The sequence below is a fragment of the Dermacentor andersoni genome, chromosome 9 (genome assembly GCF_023375885.2).
Source record: "Dermacentor andersoni chromosome 9, qqDerAnde1_hic_scaffold, whole genome shotgun sequence".
Classification (NCBI taxonomy): Eukaryota; Metazoa; Arthropoda; class Arachnida; order Ixodida; family Ixodidae; genus Dermacentor; species Dermacentor andersoni.
The window spans coordinates 65,116,605-65,137,215 of record NC_092822.1 but is presented as its reverse complement, the minus strand read 5'-3'; the positions used below and the strand labels follow the sequence as shown (position 1 = coordinate 65,137,215).

Here is a 20,611-nt window from a genome sequence, read left to right as displayed (position 1 = left end):
AAAACCACAGGGGTAGTGTCATCGCAACTAGCCCACGGAAAGTGAGTAGCCATGAACCTTACGGGGTTATGAGCCATTGCGTTTTAAATGCGTAGGTATTCATTTATATGCTTACCCAACGAGAAAACCGTCCGTCACGTAAGCGAAAAATGTAAGCCGATCCAGGAGATACTGCGATACCGGGCCGACCCATGGCGGAGCTGAAGCAGGCTTGAAGCCCTCAGAAAAGTGGGCCGAAAAGTGCATACATTCTTTGGAATCACGCATACAGTATAAATAGAGCCCGCAGCAGCGAGCGGCTTTACCTTCGTGCTGCCTGTCGCTTCGACGCGAACGAAGCGGCGAGAACAAAGCGATCGCAAATCTCTCAGCAGAAGACGCTCCCTGCCCCTTTCGCCGATCCCTTTCAATATATCGGCCAGGGCGTATCTCTTCAACGCGAAGCGGCGAGAACACAGCGCGTGAAGATATCAGCAGTCGGCACTCTGCCTGCATCGCAGGTCGCGTTCAACATATGGTCCGCGCGGCGCATAATGGTTGGACGCGAGTGGATAAGGTGATAAAGAGCGATACCACCTTATAATGATCGGAGCCTCATCAGTGTACCTGGCGCAGCCACCTGTAGTAGTTTGCTTGCCTCATCGATTCACCTTGCGCCGCCGTCCGCACCGCTGTCGTTTGTACCGGTGCTGTCAAGTTGCATAACATTGATATTGACACCGGGTTGAGTGGAGGTAAGCAATGTACAACACATAATTAGACTACTCGCAGAGGAGTTCCTGCGTGATCTTTTTTTTTTTTTTTTTTTGCTTGGCGGGGTACGAGCCGTTGATTTTGAGCCTTTTCAAGATGCTGTTATGTATGTTGTATGCGTGATTCGAAAGAATGTAAGCATTGTTCGCTTCACTTTGCTGAGTGCCAGTAGCCTCTGCCTTACGGGGATATGAGCCATTGCATTTATTTTTTCTTGCTTACGGGGGTATGAGTAATTGATGATGATAGTTTTTGTGTGAGGGCACAAAAAATTTATGGTACCCTAACCATATATAGCTGCGCTGCAAAACTCCCGACGCAGCTCTCTGTTGATCAATACGTGCGATCTGAAAGCGTTTTTCCGAGCATGAAAGCAGCCCGCGAGTACACGCCGCTCGAGGCACTTTGCGTGTATTCGTGGGCCTCTTTCACGCTTGGAAAAACGCTTTTATGTAGCACGTATTGAGGAACAGAAAGCTGCGTCGGGAGTTTTTCATGTTGCCCTACAATTTTCTCATTGCCACTTTTCATCTAAATATATTAGAAGTTGATTAATTAAGTATAGTTATGTAAATAAGAGGAGTGGTAAAACCATCTGAGTACCTCCAAGCCACACCAAGCATCAATACCTTGGTTCAGTCCAGCTACGTGGCATTTGAGTATCTTTAAATCTTGGTGCATGATAGTTGGGACACCCTGTATATTGTTTTGAAAAGGTTGGCACGGACGCCCGCCAGTTTCCATTGGGGCACTGGCACAGGAATGGAACACGGGGATAAGGGTCGCACCAAACCTCCTTGGTCATACGTCATGCCGCTGTCTTTCAGTTGCGTAACGCCACACAAGAAGTTTCTCATGAAAGAGACAGCGCGCTAGTTTCTCCCGTCCCCTATTCTTCGCCTGTGGCGGCTATCGCTCTTTGAGACGGTATCTGATACTGTAGACGCCTTAGGGATCGGCCTCCTTTTAGTGCAGTAGCAAGTATATGACCACTTCAAGCGAATTTTTGGCGTCGGCGTCGCCGTGAAGTTCCGCATATATATATTTAGGTATGTGTATGCTATATGCCACCCCATGCCATATGAAATGCGGTATATGTGGGTTATATTGCCACACCATTCTATCACCAAAGTTGCTCATACCATGTCTTACATTCTTGGCAAAATTATTCCTCGGAAATTTGAGAATGGCAGCCTACAAACAAATGTCATGAAACAAAACGCCGATAGCGCATGCCTTTTATCTTCAATTTTCGCAGACTTACATATTAGAAGTGCGAAACAACAACAGAGCTCAAAGCTGAAAATGATGTTATTTTATTCGCGCGGCTGTGCACTACCTCCGGGATCGGCCCAGGAACGAGATTTGACACGTGCCCGATATGAGAAAGTGGTGGTAGTGTCGCTAAGAAAGGCGTTGATCTTAGATAATAAGTATAAATTAAATTGTCCGATGATGGGATTCAGACAGAGGACCGCTAGCACAACAGCTTTTTTACTTAGCTTACGTTTTTTTTTTTCAATTCACACTGCCACTAGAGCTACAAGTTTTACGCTTCGTGTAATATTCTAACATCTTGCTATCGCATAGAGGTTAAATGCAAAAATGCCCGTGGTCCAGTGCTTTGGAGGAGCGTTAAAGATCCCCTGGGGTCAAAATTGATCCGGTTTCCCCTGCTACGGCGTGCCTCAAAACTAAATCGTGGTTTTGGCACGTTAAACCCCAGAATTCTATTCCTATTACATGTTGTACATAGTCCGTTGCTACGTCAGACAAAGAAACTGACAGACAGACATTTTGATGGCGCAGCAGACAAGTTTGACGTCGTGCCCCAAGACGCTGACAAATTTGATCGCACAGGCAACCCAAGTTCTGAACGATTTAAAGGCATAAATAATACTTTAAGTGAAGCAGCTCAACATATTCCTGTGCCGAAGTCCTGCGTGCACCACGTGCCTTTCCATGTCTGACATCTCGTCACTTTAACAGTATTATTTTTTAGTTCCTCTCTGCTCTTGCTCAACAGGCGCCATGTGTGTCTGCCGCGTGTGTGTGCACCGGTGGTTCGAGGTAACGAGCTTCCATTTCTCACCGCGCACGCACAGTCAAGCATGTAGATCATGGCAGCTCACAAGTCATGCTGGGTCTTATCACTTTACGTTGGCCAACTTATCAGTACTGCAAGCCTGCACCGCGGCGGTCGCTGCGATCGCCCCGGCATCAATGGAACGGACACAGCTCCTCTTATCGCCGAGTGCGTGCCCGTCTGCTCACATATCGTCTGCTCTGGTTGAAACGCTAGATCTACGGTCTGCGCATGCTCAGAAGCAAAGCTGTCCCGAGCGTATGCTCGCAGAAGGCGCACCTTAGTGCGCAGGTGGTGATGGCGCGTTGATCGATGCAACCGACACGCGTTGTTTGCTCATTCACGCCGATGTCTTGACCCGCGTAGTGCGTAGGCCTTTTGAGCCTCGCCTCACTTCACCCGGAACCTTTGCTGGTCGCTACTCTGGAGCACACATTTGGTGAGTGATGCTGTGACCACCCGTTTCTAGCGCCTTTTTTTTTTCGGTTCCGAACGCTGAGTAAAAAGTGGCAGCCTCGAGTACGAGCGGTAAATTATAGAAAAATAAAGTAAGCGTATGAGCGGTGTTCCAAACCTAATGAACTTAAAGATCCGCAATTCTTTTTTTCAAGCAGCAGCCCATCTGATCCTTTTCAGTTTGTAGCCGTGTTCGTATACTTCGCGGGGGCGGCTCATGCAGTGACTGACATTCTGGTACAGAGCACGAGGTCGCGGGCCACATATTTCCAAAGTCTCAGTGAAGCTATTCGCCTATAAGAAGCAAGCAGCTACCTCGTGGTCGATTGGCTCACGTTTCGCATTTGCTGCAGTTCTGTAGAACATTGAGTGTTTCCGTTCCACAAGTCTTCTTTTCGAACCTTCGCGAAAAAATTTTGTTCGAGTTACGAACTGTTGAGAATCACAACGTCGGAGAATACACTGGATCCCCCGCCCCTGCCATATTCTTCTCGCAAGTAAAGGGATGACACCTGACAAGTGTAAAGGTCGGGAAACACTTATGTTTTAGTTTTGATCCCAGCGTTGGTCTCTATAAACGCTAGACTTGGCGTCATCGACGTTATCGCGACGTCGCGACACGCAGCTGTTTGCCGACGTGGCATAGCGATGGAGGCTAACTATAGGAACGTTGAAAGTGTAGGCTAGTCGGCGTGGATTCATTGTAGCCAAATAGCACAAGCAAGCAGGAACCAATTTAAGCCAAAGCCTTCGTGTTTCGTTGTGCTGTTTTGTTACATTTAGGCTAACTGTGCTGACCTTAGTCATAACATGAGCCAAGAGCGCTGTGTGCACTTCTTCGGAATGCGTGTGGACGGCGCAGCGGTAACAGAAATGAATTAAACCGTTATGTCACGATGCATCCACCTCTTTAACAGCCGAAATTATTTCGTAGAAAGGATTCCAGTGAATTATTGAGGACACTCTTACATTCTTACATACCCTTAAGCAAAATTACAGCCTTTGGGTCGTATCTTGCCACACAATAATAATCGTCATCTGTCTTGTCCACATTTTCTTTCTTTAACGCTGCGAGCCCGGTACTTCCAAGGCACGTACGGCATGCGCGTTATCAGCATGGCAGAGCGTTCTCGGCAGGAAAGTAGCGAACGCAGCGTTTTCAAGAAAGGAAACGCAAGCAAGACAGATGACCATTATCGTTGCGTGGCAAGCTAGTGTACACGCCAAAGGGTGTACAGTTAAGAGTGTAGCACAAACAACTGCGTAAACTGTACAACACAAGGAGACACAGACGACAAAACGAGCGCCGACTATTAACTGACGGTTTGTTTTCAAAAATATTTTGTTTTACGCAAGCAACCATGTTTCTAATACAGAGCATAATCTGCCGCAATCAGTGCAAGCTGGTGCGCAGTCCTATTTACGGCTCATTCACATATGCGCATGCATTAGCGATACCTTTAGAATTAGAATTTCTTCAATTAAAGCTCCAGTTGTTCGTCTGCGCTGGGCCCTGTCGGTTGCTTCTTGTGTCGTATAGTTTGTGCTTTTTCTGTGCCATGCGCAAGATATACGAACTAGACCAGTTTTCACTTATATTCTTACGATTACGAGGATGTTTTCTGCGTTACAGAGACTTCGAACTTTGAATTAAAGTAGAAAGTCACAAAGCATTTATGGTGGGACCTGTGGCTCCAAAGATAAAAATGCGCAACGTGTCCTAATTAACTTGGCTATAACAGAGGCACCAGCAACAGGCCCCGTAGTGCATTCTTCTCGTTCTTTGTGTGTGTGTGATTGTTTAGGTAAGGTAAATTTCCCAAATGACCGGGCATTATCCAAGCATACACTGCATGTGAGAGGTTCAATTGCGTTTCCATAGCAGAAGGCTGTCTGAGAGCTTTGGCGTCGTGTTTATACATCTGCGGACACAACACATCTGCGGACACATCTAAGCTCACTGAAAAATTTGCTCTTAATCTCTCCTGCTCCTCCATGCACCCGACGATTAGAAAAAGGCATGCTAAAACAAAATTTCCCAGAGGCAAAACTAGCATCCGAAGGAGCTGTACTGAGAACGATGGCGAGCGAGCAGAGTTGCATAACACAGTGAAAGGCTACGTGCAGGTTAATCAGTTCTTGATCGCGGATTTCTAGTGGCGCTCCTTGGGCTCGAGCTATCGGCTGAAGTGACCAGCGCTGCGTTATTTTATACGTATTTCTTGCATATAGTCATCAGTGTAACTAAGCCCTCGTTCGCGTAACATTATTATTGTTATAGGCTGTACAGAAGTTTTCAACACCGGTTGCCCGGGGTGTATAGCACGATTCTAATTTTTTTATCAGTTTTTCACTGGATTACTCGAAAAGGCGAGCCTTTCTTGCACGAGAAATCAAAGTGCGTGATCGATTAATTAACGAAACTGCACTAAATAAGTTTCGAACTACTTTGAGGCACATAATTCAATTACGAATCGTAGCCGCCGAGGCGTATCCACTTCCAACTAATTCCCAGGATGACACCCTGTAGTTTTGAGATACGCATTTCTAACTTGTGCGACCGAATACGTTGGCGTTTCCATTACTCTCGTTCTTCAATGCATAAGACGGCGTTTTAATAAAATCTAAGTAAAATCGCGGTGCATATTTAAAACGCAAATTTGAAGGTTAATATATCGAAAGCGGCGCCATTCTCAGAATTCGTTCGAAGTCCATGCGCCGTGCAAACTCACCTGCTACAATTCGTAAATCGTCACATATTCCCCAAGATAATTAGGGAGAACTTAATTAGTACAATTGCAGTAATTAGTCCATTACGCGTTTCGATTTCACGAAGAAGCTTTGTCCGCCATCTACGTATAATTCATTTCAAGGATTAGAATGGTGCTGAATGCCACAGGCAAGTTGTAAAAATTCTTCATAGTGTAATAAAAATAAAGCCCTATTGTACAAGGATTCCCGGGAAGATACAAGCAAACGGTGTCACGAAAAACAATTGTTGCCCCAACGAAGACACGTCCCTTTGTCGCAGCGCTGGCCGCAGAAATATCTTGCATCTGGTACGTAGGACACATTCGTGTATGGACGTTCGTGTATGGACGTTCGTGTATGGACGTTCGTGTATGGACGTTCGTGTATGGACGTTCGTGTATGGACGTTCGTGTATGGACTACATATTAACCTCCAATAAGCTGAAGACATCCCCTGTTGTGCATCTGTAGGAATTGTACATGGTGTGTATATGCCGCACATGGGACCGATTGCGTAGCATTCAGTCTCTCACTAAACCTTTATTCCAGTTGTGGAGTACCAGGTCAGAGCGAAGACTCTCCGGCCGACCTTGCCACCTTTCCTGTCATTAAAATGTTCTCTTCCGTGTTCGACCAGTGTTGATCACTCTGTCAGTTATGCTGCACTGGATGCAGTGCGAGTTCATTCCTCAAGCATTCGTTCTGCCTTCCCTTCGTATCAGTCTTATCGCCATCATTCCATGTCGTGCAAGGTTCCTTGTGTTGTCTGCGAAAAGGTGACTATTTCTGAATGACATATCGAGCTTTTTTGGCTATGTCCTTCCTTCCTTCCATCGGGCTCTTCAAGCGTATAGTACACGTACCTGTACCGTGTCCTCCCTGGTCCCCGTCAATTTCTTTGTCTCTACCGTCTAAAAAAATGTACTGACTCACACAAGAACACTCGTTGCTCAGGAGAATCTCGCCCGACCGCAGATGGAGAAAGTATGCGCGATCCCTGCGCTGTTGCCGTTCACCATCGGCTTCGGCGTCCCGGCCATCTACGTGCTGACCACGATGGCTTACCGGCTACGCTACGACTTCGACGCTGTCGTGAGCAGACGGGGCGGCGTGAGTGCGTTCTCTATATTTCTGCGCGGACTGATGAGTGTGAAACTTCTACCTCCTCCTTTCAGTCTCTCTGGTGTGAATTAAACTGGGCGAGGCAAGTGGGCAAACTGGGCAAGTGCGCATCTGCGCGCACTTTTCCAAAGTTAACCAAGATGGTGGCTCCCCGGTTGAGCTGATGTTAAGGTGTCGGTATGCCGACCGGTGGCACGGTCTCTGCCCTGCTGCATTCCTACATGATCCGAGCTCTAGAAACGCGCGTCTCGGCTTCATAGTTGGTACTAGCGGGAACCCCGCCATCTTGTACATAGGACAAGTTGGACGTGTGGAAAATCGACGCGATGGAATTTTATCACCACGTTGCAATATCGTATGTTCTCGAGGAAATAAATACAAGGACGTGTCCTGACTTTATTTCTCAGACGGGTTTTGCTGGTGGAAGAGTTTGGCAGCTCTTGTATCCTGCGTCTCCATTTCACTTCTTATGTAGCAAGAAAGATAAATAAGGACCTGCCAATGGAAAAGTAAAAAAAAAAGTGAAGTTTAACTCACTGAACGTATGTTACACATAAGTGTATATGAATAATACCCATACACTTGTGCGTAACATGCGTTCACGAAATGAAACGTCACTTATTTTTGTACTTGCCCATCAGCAGACGAAATTGGCGAAATTCCTGGAAACCCGGAAGTAGAAAGAGAAAGTAATGACGTCACTAATGACGTCACACACAAAAAGGTGGCATGATATTTAACTGGCTAATTAATGGAAGACAGTTGCCTCCGAGTTCGGTTCGTGCGTTGCGGTCACCTAAAGTTAACCTAAAGAACACCAACGCCAAGCTGCGAGTGCCACTAAGAGGCACCTAAGTCAAAGATTAGGGTCGCCTGCCATATTTCTTTTTTCATGTTTGATTTTCCTATGCGCAGCAGTCCATATATAATATTTTCTATTACGATTCCTGGATTCTGTATTTCTAAATTGTATTATCAGCGGTCTTTTGTATTCCTTAATGTGACTTATGGTATTTTAATTTTTATTCAATTTTCTACCCTGCTGCTTAATGGCATTTATTTTGTGTGTCAACTGACAGGAGGTCCCCATGCTCTAGGGCCTGCCTCGCTTGCTTCATTTATGTATTACACTTTAGTAACTTAATAAAACAAGAATATTGTTCTGATTGTGCGCAGATCTGAAGGGAACACTAGAATTAAATTCAAAGCCAGTAATGGTATCTGTTTCTGCGCTGAAATAGTTGCATGAGCAGGTTTCCTCAGTACGAAAACTATAGATGAATATCAGAGAGGGAAGGTTATGGCTTCTAGATTAGCAAGAATCGTTATGGGAACAGAAATTTAGTGCTGTCTTCGGTATCGGCGCAGAGTGCTCTTCTGACGGTCAACAGACGGGTACGAGCCGCAAGACATGCGCGTAGAAACCATCCGATTCGTCCTACGACTGGTCGTACTAGCATGACATTTAACGAGTTTCCAACATATTTCAATAATTCGAGCGATTCTCTTTTACGCGTGTTGTCAGTCGGATGAGATGGATTATGACGCGGGTGAAGCATGAACAAAAGGACAAAGTGTACGAGGACGGCGCTGGACCATCGTACTTGTCCGAAAAAATGCGCTCCATTTTTTTCCTGTCACTTTTTCTTGAGCACTCTGTTTTTCAACGCCGTGGTGGTCAGGTGACTACGGCGCTGTGCTACTTGGCACAAGGTTACGAGTTCAATTGCCAGCCGCATTCCGATAGGGGCGGAATGCATAAACGCTCGTGTATTGAGATTTGTATGCGCTGTTTTCGTTTTGGTCTGTCTGTACTGTACTCTCTCTCTCTCTCTTGTACTGCACTGTCTGTTGTATACTGTACTGTCGGTCTGTCTGTCGGATCGTCAGTTTCTGCCAACTTTCTTTTTAACCCGCCGCTGAGAAACATAGGTCGCGGGTTCGACTCTGCACTACGTCTCTCGCAGCCCGTGTGTCACTTCCGGACGTTAAGGCCCAACAGTCAATCCATCAACTTTCTGTACTTCTGTTTCTTGGATTGCGGCGTTCGCCAGTGACATTACAACGGTAAGTTTCCAGTACGGAGTAAAACCGTACACGTTTTCCAGGTGACCAACACGTTCACGAGCATAAGTCGAGCGACAGCGACCCCGCCGTGGTCTGTTGGCTGGGTCCTCGCTACGGTCGTCCACCTGGTCTGCAGCTTGTGGGTCAACGGTGAGTTTACGGACTACTGGGACGCCCGGGAGCATCTGCTGCCGCAAGGGCGACGGGACGCGTACCGCAGGACGGCGGAGTGCGCCCGTCACCTGCACTGGTTGCGGGCGGCTGCGCTCGTTCTCGTTTCCGCCATGACCACTCGTCTTTCCGAGAGACTGCATTTTATCTCTGTGACCATATTTCTTACCACTGACTACTTTTATCACCGCTACGTGGACGACCTGGAAGAGGAACTCTTCGCACGCGTCAAGGACCCAACGGTACGGCGAGTCTGGCAATGCATTGCTCTGCGTTACGGCGCTCTCCGTCTTCGGTTGCAGGTGGCCTGCTCGAGCTTTCACCACCGCACTGCCAACGACGTGATGACAGTGCTGAGCGCTTGCCTCCCGCTGAGCTTGGTGCTTCACTTCTTCGGGAGGGTCTCCTACGGTGAGATTTTTGTGTTTGTCGTTGGCGCGCGTGGAATGCACGCGTGGCGTCTTCTTGAAATGGAATGAAAGGACAGAAAGTTTGGAGCTCGCTTTGCTCGAGTGATCACTGGTTCCTCAAAAACGTCTTGGTTATGTTTTAGATAAGGCAGATTTCGGCTCTGAACGAGTAGTTCTGCCGCGGGAAGGGGTGGGAAACGGGAAGTCAGTGTGAGGTACGTACAGGTACATGGTGTAGGAAGGCGTTCAGGAGTGAGGATTCCCTGCCGTTACCCTGATGGTGATGCGACTACCTTCCCTGTTCCCTGTTTAGTGACTGTTTTTAGGCCCCTTTATAACCCCGTCACGTCTACTTTTTGTAGTTCATCGCTCCACTGCGAACTCACTAACACTGACTTGGCGCTCCTTGGCCATGTTTGACCCTTGCGGTACAAACACCGCATTCATCAATGTTGTTTTCGTGACGCAGATCTTTACTGACGATTTGTTTGCTTTTTTTCCACAGCTCATTCGGCATTTGGTTTCTTCGAGATCGTCTATGGAGGCTGCCATGGATGGCATGATTTCATCACCACTGTGGTAGTAACGGTATGTCACACTGCTTGGTGTGTGCACGCATGCCATCCCGATCAGTTACCTCTTTTTGTGCCTTCGAAGAAAATGTTGCTATATGTGCCTTTTAGACAGTATCCGCTATTGAGCCTTTAGAAAAAAAAGCTTTAGCACAGGTTTACTGGCACACTTGTGACTGTCGAAGTTGTCATTAATACGTTACTAATATTTTCAGTGATTAGGCGTGTCCTAAATCAATAATTTCGTTTTCGACCACGGATGCTGGCAGTTCATGCCAAAGGTTAGACATCGGTTCTTCTCAGTGAAAATACAAAAATAATGGTTTACAGACAAATATGGCACTAAAAGCAACAATGTATGTATCGTAGACTACAAATGAGAAAGCTAACCTTGCACAACGACATCTCTAATAAATTTACTATACAGCAGGTCAATGAAAATAAAGACAAGCAGCGCTCCGAATGCACGTTATAGCAATCAAATAATGGCCGCAACAAGGAACTGAGTAAACACTCACCCATCGCAATAAAGAACTTGGGCATTCGTGCTGGTGTCTATGGAGATAAAATGGTATTTTCGTGCTTGCATGGTATTTTCGTGTTTAGGCTTACACGAGATCGAGCAGTTGTAATTTGGACGCCGACGTGGAACCAGCCATTTGTAAGAGCTACAGCTGAGAGTTCCACTCTGTTTTGTACGTCAAATTGGTCATTGACACATAAAAACTAAGCGAAGATGAAAATTAAGCGCACCTCTCTCGTTCATTCTCGAGACGTTAAGCCGAGAAAATTGAGGGTCCTTACAAAAATGAAGAGTTAATTGTAACAGCAACATAAGAATGCTCATTTACGCTGAAGAAAAAGAATGTGTTGTGCTGCGGTTGTGCCACAAACAAGGGCACAGAGGTGTATCTGTGTAGTACAGAGCAAATGCAATGTGTGCTTTCTTTTTCTGGGCTGCGAGTGTTGACATCATGCGCCTGCACAGCTGGCATTTGACAGTGATTTGATAACTCAATCAACATAACGAGCCCGTCTGTAGACAGGACAACCTGATTATTTTAATGTTTATCTAAAACATGGAACATGCAAGTAACCCAACAGTTACGTGTCAAAAGCCAGTGTTCAGGTTCCATTCATAATTTATCGCGCATGGCGAATGGGCTGGTTTCGAGGCGTCAATGTTGGCTTCGACAATAGTGATGAGTGCATTAGAAACTGTCATCCTGAAATAGTTGCTAGATAACGCTTTATTATTGCGTAGCATGAAATGTGTTCTCCGATGGCAATAGTTCCCGACCGGACAGATAAAAGGCAAGTGAATAAGTTACACCACGTGCTCCAATGGGAATACAGCTTGCCAAGCAAATTGTCGCGATTCACGGTGTCGAATATTTCGCTATATGCAATCGATAAATTCACATACCTGACTGTTGGTCAATCGCGGCGGAACATAAGGGGTTAGAAAGATTGTATTGGGGTCCGATTTCTGCAGCTTAGACAATCACAAGCTCTTGAGAACGCGTTAGACCAGCACTTTGGCAATGCTTGTTTCGTTTTTTTTTTCCTGTGCCGCAGCGGCAAGCCTACCTGGCCTGCACCGACGACCCAAGCATGCTATGGCACTGCTTGCCGTCGCTATCGTCAGCACTGACCTAGCTGCGCGGGAAGCTCCTCCTGGCTGACCTGGTGCCTGTGGCTGCGTTAGTTGCCTTCGGCTTGACACAAGGAATTGTCTCGTGTAAGTTGGCTCAAGGTTACTTTCGACGCCCTGGGGTAGCTAGTTGAAACATTGTCAAATTTCACCCGTCGTGTCGAATTCCCTCGCGTTCCCGTTTTGAGCCAGTCGGAAGGGACGCATATCTGCCTGGTGAGCCAATGAAAGCTGTCAAGATGGCTGATTTCACAAGTTGGTGGAATCTTATAGTGTCCAGTATATAGCACCGCGTAACCGTAAAGAAATTATTTCGTATGGCATTTTAACATAGCGTTATCGCTACCACTTACGCCAGCTTAACGTGCGCAGTCGCTGGCAGGTGGTATATAGGCAACGTCGTCAATGTGACGGTAACTCGAAAATATAGCGACTGCTACAAGCGAATTTATGTAGGCCATGTTCTTTCATATATAAAATTTATTGAGTCTCAAATTTTCAAAAACGAAGCTATTAGGTTTAATACTCTAGCTTGGCAATTAAAGATATCAAAATTCCGTAAACTGCATCTGACAGAACATTAACGCGGATAAATGTTCTTTGTACACAGTTGCGCATTTTTAAACTTCGTGCTTCCATCTTTTTTTTCATGCTTACCAATTCTTCAAAATTGTTGTAAAACCATTCAGGTTCTAAATCGAAATTCCGTTTCCTGCCGTCTCTGGAACATAACTTCCTCACTCAAACCCAACAAATGTCATTAAAATTACTGCAGGGGTTATCTCAGAACAGTATTTTCACGTTTTACATGTATTTCGATAGGCGACATCGGAGTTTGCCACGAGCTGCACCTTCACCAGCGACTAAAAGGGTTCCGATATGCTTTTCTGTTTCGGAGTATTGGGCCATTTTGAACTTGTCTGAGGAAATTAAAATACAGAATCAGTGCCAAGATGCTCAAGTCAACGAGCTTTACAAGAAACGGCTGGAGCAGAATGTCGTATTTAACAAAAGCGCATGCGCGAGGAGTTCGCAACTTGGGTCAACGTTCGTATATTGAAAACAATCCGAGAAGGACGCTGGCGTGATTCGCCGCGCAAGCTGAGACCGGGTCCACCCGTGAGGATGCTTTTTATATGGAAAAACTCGCTGAGCGCTGCCAGGGTGGCATCTCAGGACCTCGAAGAGGGCTCTTAGCTCGAATATATTCCGCTGATAGACTACACTAAATGCGTAGAGGAATATTTCAGCGTACGGCCTTCTTGAGTGTCCAACAACCTGCGCCCATTGACTTTGGGCTATGATAACATAAGCGCTGCGTTCGTGACGAACACTGCAACTTATATCCGAGAGAACAAGAGACTGAAGGAATCCGATTTTTGGGAATCCTGCGGCAGGGACGAGGGTGCTGCAGGGCTCATCGACGCGCTGACGGTGAACGACGGGCTCAAAAGGTGTACCTTCCGGCAACTGATGCTGTCTACCGAGATCGCGACCGCATTCGCGCAGATGCTGACGGTTAACTTTAAGCTTGAGCTGGTGGACAATTTCTACGCGCGTTTCAAGGAAAATGGCAGCGTCAGCGTTGCTGGAGCGGTGCAGTTATGCATGGCGTCTTCAAGAGGTTTAGCATAGTATGAACTGGGCAACTTATGCCGCTGCTTACGAGACTTATCCGTCAGAAAGCGTGTTTGACTCGCCTATACATCAGCGTTATATATACCACTTCTGTGGGCCGGTAAGTTCTCAGTGAGTTCTTCGACGCCGTGGCCACACACACTACCGCTAGTCTGCTACACTTTTACTCGAGCCATGACACATCCGATGCACTCGCGCATGACATCGCCTCGGTATCGAAGCGGACGACGACTTTCAAGGAAATTGAGAACCATATGCACGTCAAACGAGGCGACGAACAGCAGTCAGTAAATGTACTGGACACCTTGAAAGAGAACCGCTCCGTGAGGTCGTTTAACATGTAGGCACAATTGTTGACGCCAGAAATAGCGACGTGCCTGTTCGAGTTGCATGGCTGTCAACGACACCCTGAAACGAGGTCTCCGTCTGCGAGTACTGAGGAATCACCGCCGACATCGTGGCAACTGTCCTGCGGGGCTTGAGAAAAAACTGCACCGTAACGCACCTTGTGGTTTCCTGGCAACCCTGACGATCACGTCGAGGGTGTCCTCGAAGTGGCAGAGCTCGCGAAGAGGAACGTTCGCCTCCACGAGAAAGCGGTCGAGTTCGTAAGCGCAGGGGGTGACCGCGAGAGCGACGCTGAAGCAGCGGACGCGCTGAAGAAAGTGAGCTTTAGCGGGGAACCTGCATGGTCGAAAGGTTGCAGAGGCTCACTGGACAGACTAGCGACGATGATTGGGATCTGATATACGCAGTCTTGGCTCGTTTGTGGGTGTGTTTGCTGTTGAGTCTTGTGCGAAGCCTGAGTGTTTGAATGGATCGCTTTCGCATCGTTATAGACGTGTGTGGGCTTGATGTGGCTCGTCCATCCCAGGAAAGTGCAAAAGCAGACAAACTGAGTTTGTCGTTTACCGGCTTATTTTATACCACGCTTCACACTTTCGGACTTCTGATGTTCAAGCAAGGGTCAGTCCTGTGGTGAAGAAAAGACGTGGGGGAGTATTCTGTAAGTGTCCACCTAGTGCACATGTCCATTTCGTCTGCTGCTGTAGATCTGTTTGGCTGGGCTTGGGTACGCGTCAGGAGACAGGCGCCCCCAGCCAATCACCATTGCAGCAGCAGACGAAATAGGGACATGTCCACTAGGTGGTCCACCCCTCCCCCTTTCTCAATCAGACCCGCCTACCTTGCTTTCAGAGCCTTTATCACAGTAATCTATTATTCGCTCATCATAATACTAACATTCATCCAGCGCATCAGGTTTCCGGCCGTAGTGACCATGCTTTTAAAGTTCACCGATTTTTCGCCCGAACTAAAGAAATACATAAATTCACCGCTTGTTTTATCAATACAACAATAGAACGCACTACTTTCCGAAATCGTTTCGCTAAGATTGCGCTGCTGAATCGTTGCACTACTGAACTTTTTGACTACAGACAACCGGTCACTCTTCATTTGTACTTCTATGAGCTTTTTTGGTATCGTGCAATCATTGCACTTTCATTCTTTATCGTCGATTTTTGAGCTTGAACCACCTACTTTGCATATTTACTACGTACTCTTTGTGCACCTACTGTGCATATTCAATGCGTTAGTATTAGGAGTCTCAAAGTGGAAAAAGTGCGTGCGTGCGCGAGTTGCAACTGACGGTGATCTGCTCCGGACCACCGCCAATGTCGCTTCGCTCCCCGAAGAGGCAGGGCACGTGTCGAGAGCGCTCCCGAACAACAATTCGTAATGTGATAAACGCGGCTTAAATCGTCGACTCGGAACTTTATAGGCATGGCATAATCTTACGGCATTTATCTCGCATTTACCGCTAAATCAACACTTTTTTTGCCTGATTGTCACCTACGCGGGCTGTTAGGGTTATTAAATAAATAAATATAAATGAGATTACAAGAAAACACAAAAGGATTTTGGTACGAAAACTCGATGTTGCTACTGATATGCACAGAAAGACAAAAATAGATATGGTTCGTTTGGTTGTTCGTGGCACAAGCAGTTACAAAAAAAAAAAATCGGATCGGATCGTAGTCGCGCACCTCTAAAGCAATACATCGAAGCAACACGTCATTTCTATCGCACCTACTTCAGTTTGCACGCAAGTGTGACCGAAAGCGACCGTATAGCTATAGGGCACTCTTCATTTTAGCAATTATATACCTCTCCCACCATCGAAGAACTCCTTGACGATCATCAACTTCACAGGCTCGCAATTGTACTTATAGCAACATGTCTACCTCCCGACGAGTGAAGTTAGGAGTCCTGGTAACGGTGTTGCCACTTTTAAAATAACAGCAAGCCTGTGTACAAATGAGGTATCAAGATTGCCCCCCGTGTGCTGATGTGCGGTTTTGTTCTGGCGGGAATACACACGAAGAACAAGGAACCTAACCCCCCGTACATCTCGATTCGCGCGATAATAAAAATTCTTTTTCAGTTCTGTGTTCACTGTCGTTCTTATTAGTCCGGCTAGTAGGAGTTCATCTATAGCTGTAGTAGTTTATTTCTCATTTCCATTGTGGATTGTGTAATTGAGGCCAGTACCACAAGTCCATGGTTCCTTACGTCGATGCACCGCATACTCGAACCTGCATTCAATCATCACAGATCACTTACCGTCCAAGAGGCTATGAAGTTTGACGCATTCACTTCGTTAAAACTAGTTTATTCTGCCGTGACATTCACTGCTTTCTTTAAAAAACGTTTTCTACTGCAGCAAACGTATACTTCTTTCTCGGGTGAGATAAGTTTGGATGGGACAACGGGTTTGACATCGGAGGGATAATCCTCTCTTCCAATTATCTTCGTCCACGATGACCTCTTTGCCGGGTTAGGCAAACTTATACCACTTCGTGGCGCAACAAGCAATAAACCTCCCATGTTAGCCTCTTTATTAGTCTAACGGGACATTCCTCAGTTTCTCTTCAAAACGGCTAAGCGGGTTTTCCTTTCTAGAAATCTGTGTTGCACTCGGAGTGTATACAAATAGTCCGTGCGAACACGAGACGTGCGCGTGCAATGACCTTGCCGGGCTGACATTTCCTGGCTTCGTCTCAATTAAATTACAGGCAACAGTTATACTGGCCTTATCCATACGGTAAATTCTTACTTCCTTATATATATTTCATTTTATTTACAGGCTTCATCGATACCTGCACCATAGGGCCAAGAAACCTTCAACAAGCGCGATCTGTGTGCACTGCTCCAGTTAGGTACCGCACAAGCTCTGGTCCTTCGAGTACGTGAAGAGGTGCTGACGGCTGCTGGTTGAACCTGACAAACGGACTGATTGCAAAACTCAATAGTTCATCTTTATCATCTTAGCACTGGAAACGGTTGGAAGCTCTGGAAGCGCTGCCCTTCAGTGATAGACTTTAAGGAAACTTTGTCCCTGCTGTCATCATGAGCAACTAGAAGCTTGTCCATAGAGTTCATTTTTAAACGAGGATACCTTATCTCCACAATATCCTGCTCTTGTTAACATGTCCGAGGAACTTAATGGCGAGATTCATTCGGGAGACGCTAAAGTCAATGAGCTCATCAAGAAAGGGCTGGAACACATCGTCGTAATTAGTGACCCCTCATGTGCAAGGGCTGATTGTTGGAGACGAGGTGATGCGCTTCAATATCATTCTTGTTCCGCAAAAGATGCTGGCGTGCTTCAGCACATTTTTACTACGGGTCCAACCGTGAACCTGTGTATGGGGGCGACTCTGGTTTTGCCCCTATATTTTATTAGCCAAAATATGGTACGTACAGGTAATTACAAATACACGTACCATTCTACGCACCTTACGCTATCTTTCCACATACTCCCCGCACCGGTTCAGACATTTGTCCCATCGTAGCACTAAATTTGAGATGCCTTTGTGGTAGCCGCGGCCACACCGGAGGCTCATTATCATACACGGCCTTTTGCGAACTCACACCACCGCCACCTCACACTTCTCAAAGCGAGACACCTTTCCCCATACGTGGGCTGGGTTTCCCTGTGTATTTCGATGGGCGTTCTTCCCTTGCACCATAGAAAACGAATCGCACTTCATTGTTCGAACGCCGTGGGCGTGTAAAGCACGACCGCCGTCTTTAACAACTGACAGCTGCGCCCTGCCGCAGAGCTACCGCCAGAGAAGGCCGGGTCGGACCTAGAAAGGTCCGCCACTGGGAATGTGTATGTTGACTTCGCATTTACAGGCCTAATTTGTCTAAAAGATAAGGGCCAAGACTTTGATTCGCCATCGTACACGGGAAATCTCCCAGAGTGCGTTCAGGGTCGCATTTGAGGACCGCGAAGGATGCTCTCGCTCGAACTTAACTCGCGTTACATTTTATGCACGGGGGACGTTTGCAGCATATATCTTACCGGGATGTTCAACAACCTGCGCTCGCTGACCTTGAACCTCGAAAACATACGCACTACGTTCGCCGCGGACATTGCAGTTTATCTCGGAGAGAACAAGAAACTGAGGCATTTCGGTCCCTGATACTCTTGCGGCGACGATGGAGGTACCGTGGCGCTCATCGAAGCACTGACGCTAAATAACACGCTCAAGAAATTTACTTTGGCGGAGCTCAAGTTGTCTTCGAAGACCGCGATCGCCTTCGCCAAGATGCTGACAGCCAACTCTAAGCTTGAGCTGGTGGACATTTTCAATGCGTGTTTCGTGGAAGACGATAGTGTCAGCGTTCCCGGGGCCAACACAGTTATGAGGGTGTTCTTAAGAGATTTCGCATCGTGTAGAACGGGAAATTTCTGCCACCGCTTACCAGACTTATCGGTCAAAAAGAGTGTTGGCCTGGTCAGCTTTCCATCGGCATCACCGCTTCAGTGGGCAGGGACGTTCTCCAAAAGTTCTTCGAGTCTGTGGCCAGACACTGCAATTCGTAAGCTACATTTCTACCCGAGCGATGATGCATTGGACGCGCTCGCTGATGGCATCGCCTCGGTCGCTGAGCAGACGGCGACTCAAGACAATCCAAAACCTGATGTCCCTCAAACCGGGCAACGAGCACCAGCTAGTCAAAGTTCTGAACTCTTTGAAGGAGAACCGATCTTTGACATACTTCACCACGTACGTAGTATTGTTGAAGCCAGAAATAGCGACGTCCTTGTCCGTGTTGCCAATGGTCAACGACACTCTGAACGATGTTTCAGTCTGCAAGTATTGGGGAATCGCCGCCTGCCTCGTGGCAACTATATATCCTCCAGGGTCTGAGAAGCAACTACACATTGACGCCTCTGTTGGTTTCCTGGGACCCTGACGATGACGTAGATGGCGTCCTCGAGATGGCAGAGCTCGTGAAGAGGAACGTCCGTCTCCACGAGAAAGCGGCTGAGCTCGGGAGCACAGGCGGCCATGGCGAGCGTGACTATGCAAAAAAGAAAGTGATGGAGCGCCAAGCTGGTGGAAATGGTGCAGAGGCTCACTCGAAAGACGAGCGACGCTGCGTTGGATTTCATACAGGGAGACTGGGCTCGGTTGTATGCGTAAGGAGTGGCTTGTGCGATGCCCTAGTGCTTGACTGGATAGCTTTTCCATCGTTACACACTTGTGTGCGCATGACAAGGCAGCTCAATACAGCGTAGATGCGGTGATCGAACGAGGGCCAGCGTATTCATGGAGGCCATGAAATGAAGAGTGTTTGGTTGCTAATGTGCTGATATTTCCCCTTTGTATTTTATTAAAGGTGACATTAACCGTGTCGGTTTGAAGCAGTTTCGTTTACGCGAGGTTATTTTTCACTCGCATACACCACTCTTCGAGCTTTTTAGGCTTGAAATATGCGGTACGTTGTAGTATCTATTGGAGTAGTTCGGCCATGGTAACCTACCACTATTTTTTTACAACTTGGTAATCAACTTATATATAGTAATCCAACCCTCAAAAGGCAGCGCTTCATAACTCTCTTTAGAAAGGCTGTGGTGATGGCAGGTGCTTGTCCTCTAATCATAGGGGGAGACTTCAATGCCCCGCACGCTGCCTGGGGGGGTATGGTTATTTGACAGTGAAGGGAAAAATGCTATGGCAAGACATTCAAGATAGTTAACGCTCGTAAATGAACCCGACTCTCCTACCGTATACAGACCGGGCTCAACAGTGAAACCACACTGGATCTTGCAATAGTAAACAAGGTCGCAAATGTCAAATGGAGAAACACCTTCGAAGACCTTGGCAGCGATCATAGAACTATACGAATCAAAATCGAAGAAGCAGATGCCGAAAATAATCGATCCGTTAAATGGATCAACTGGTACAAGTTAAGCAAAATAAAAGATGATAGGAAGCAAGAGCCGATCGGAAACATAGAACAAGGGGCTAGAGACCTCACCAAAGACGTAAGCGTGGCCAGTCACACTATCATGCCGGACCAACCGGTAGGGAATATTGATAGTCGTCTCGCACCTATGTGGGAGGCGAAACAATCGTTACTACACAGATGGCGTTAGCAAAAGTACAATAGTCTACGTAAGCGAATAGCTGAGTTAAACAAAACGATTGAAGAGCATAGCAAGCAGTTATGCAAGCAACAATGGGATGAGTTCTGCAACGCTATGGAGGGACAAACTTTTGCTGGCCATACGTGGCGTATACTCAAATACCTGCTAGATCTACACAATCCCAGAACAGCTCAAAAACATAATTTCCGAAAGCCTCTGCACGGGCACAAAGAGATTAACTAATCGCTGAGGCAAGCCCTACATACCTTCCCCCCCAACCCAATCTTCGAGCATGGGCGGTATGAGGGAAAACATAACGAGCCCTTGGATGGGGACTTCAGTACACAAGAGATTAGAGCGGTCCTGCAAAAACTCAATACGAAATCTTCCCCGGGGCTAGACTGGATTAATCACAGCATGCTAAGAAACCTGGATGCTCAGGCAATAGAGGATATCGCGAAATACATAAATGAATGCAGGGCCAAGG

The 20,611-nt window shown here is 46.9% G+C and overlaps 1 protein-coding gene across 2 annotated transcripts; it reads left to right on the top strand.

Annotated features, from left to right (window-relative positions):
- Positions 1-215: 215 nt before the first annotated feature.
- LOC126528162 (uncharacterized) lies at positions 216-19,388 on the top strand. 2 transcript variants are annotated; one of them, XM_055069164.1, is made up of 7 exons: positions 216-734; positions 7,021-7,155; positions 9,276-9,647; positions 9,708-9,816; positions 10,321-10,403; positions 11,966-12,128; positions 16,825-19,388. In XM_055069164.1, exons 2-6 carry the CDS (start codon positions 7,021-7,023, stop codon positions 12,044-12,046), a joined length of 780 nt encoding a protein of 259 aa, XP_054925139.1. In that variant the 5' UTR covers positions 216-734; the 3' UTR covers positions 12,047-12,128; positions 16,825-19,388. The 2 variants fall into 2 exon arrangements, with proteins under 2 accessions (XP_054925139.1, XP_050031986.1); XM_050176029.3 differs by lacking the exon at positions 216-734 and adding an exon at positions 3,023-3,278.
- The last annotated feature ends 1,223 nt before the right edge of the window (positions 19,389-20,611 follow it).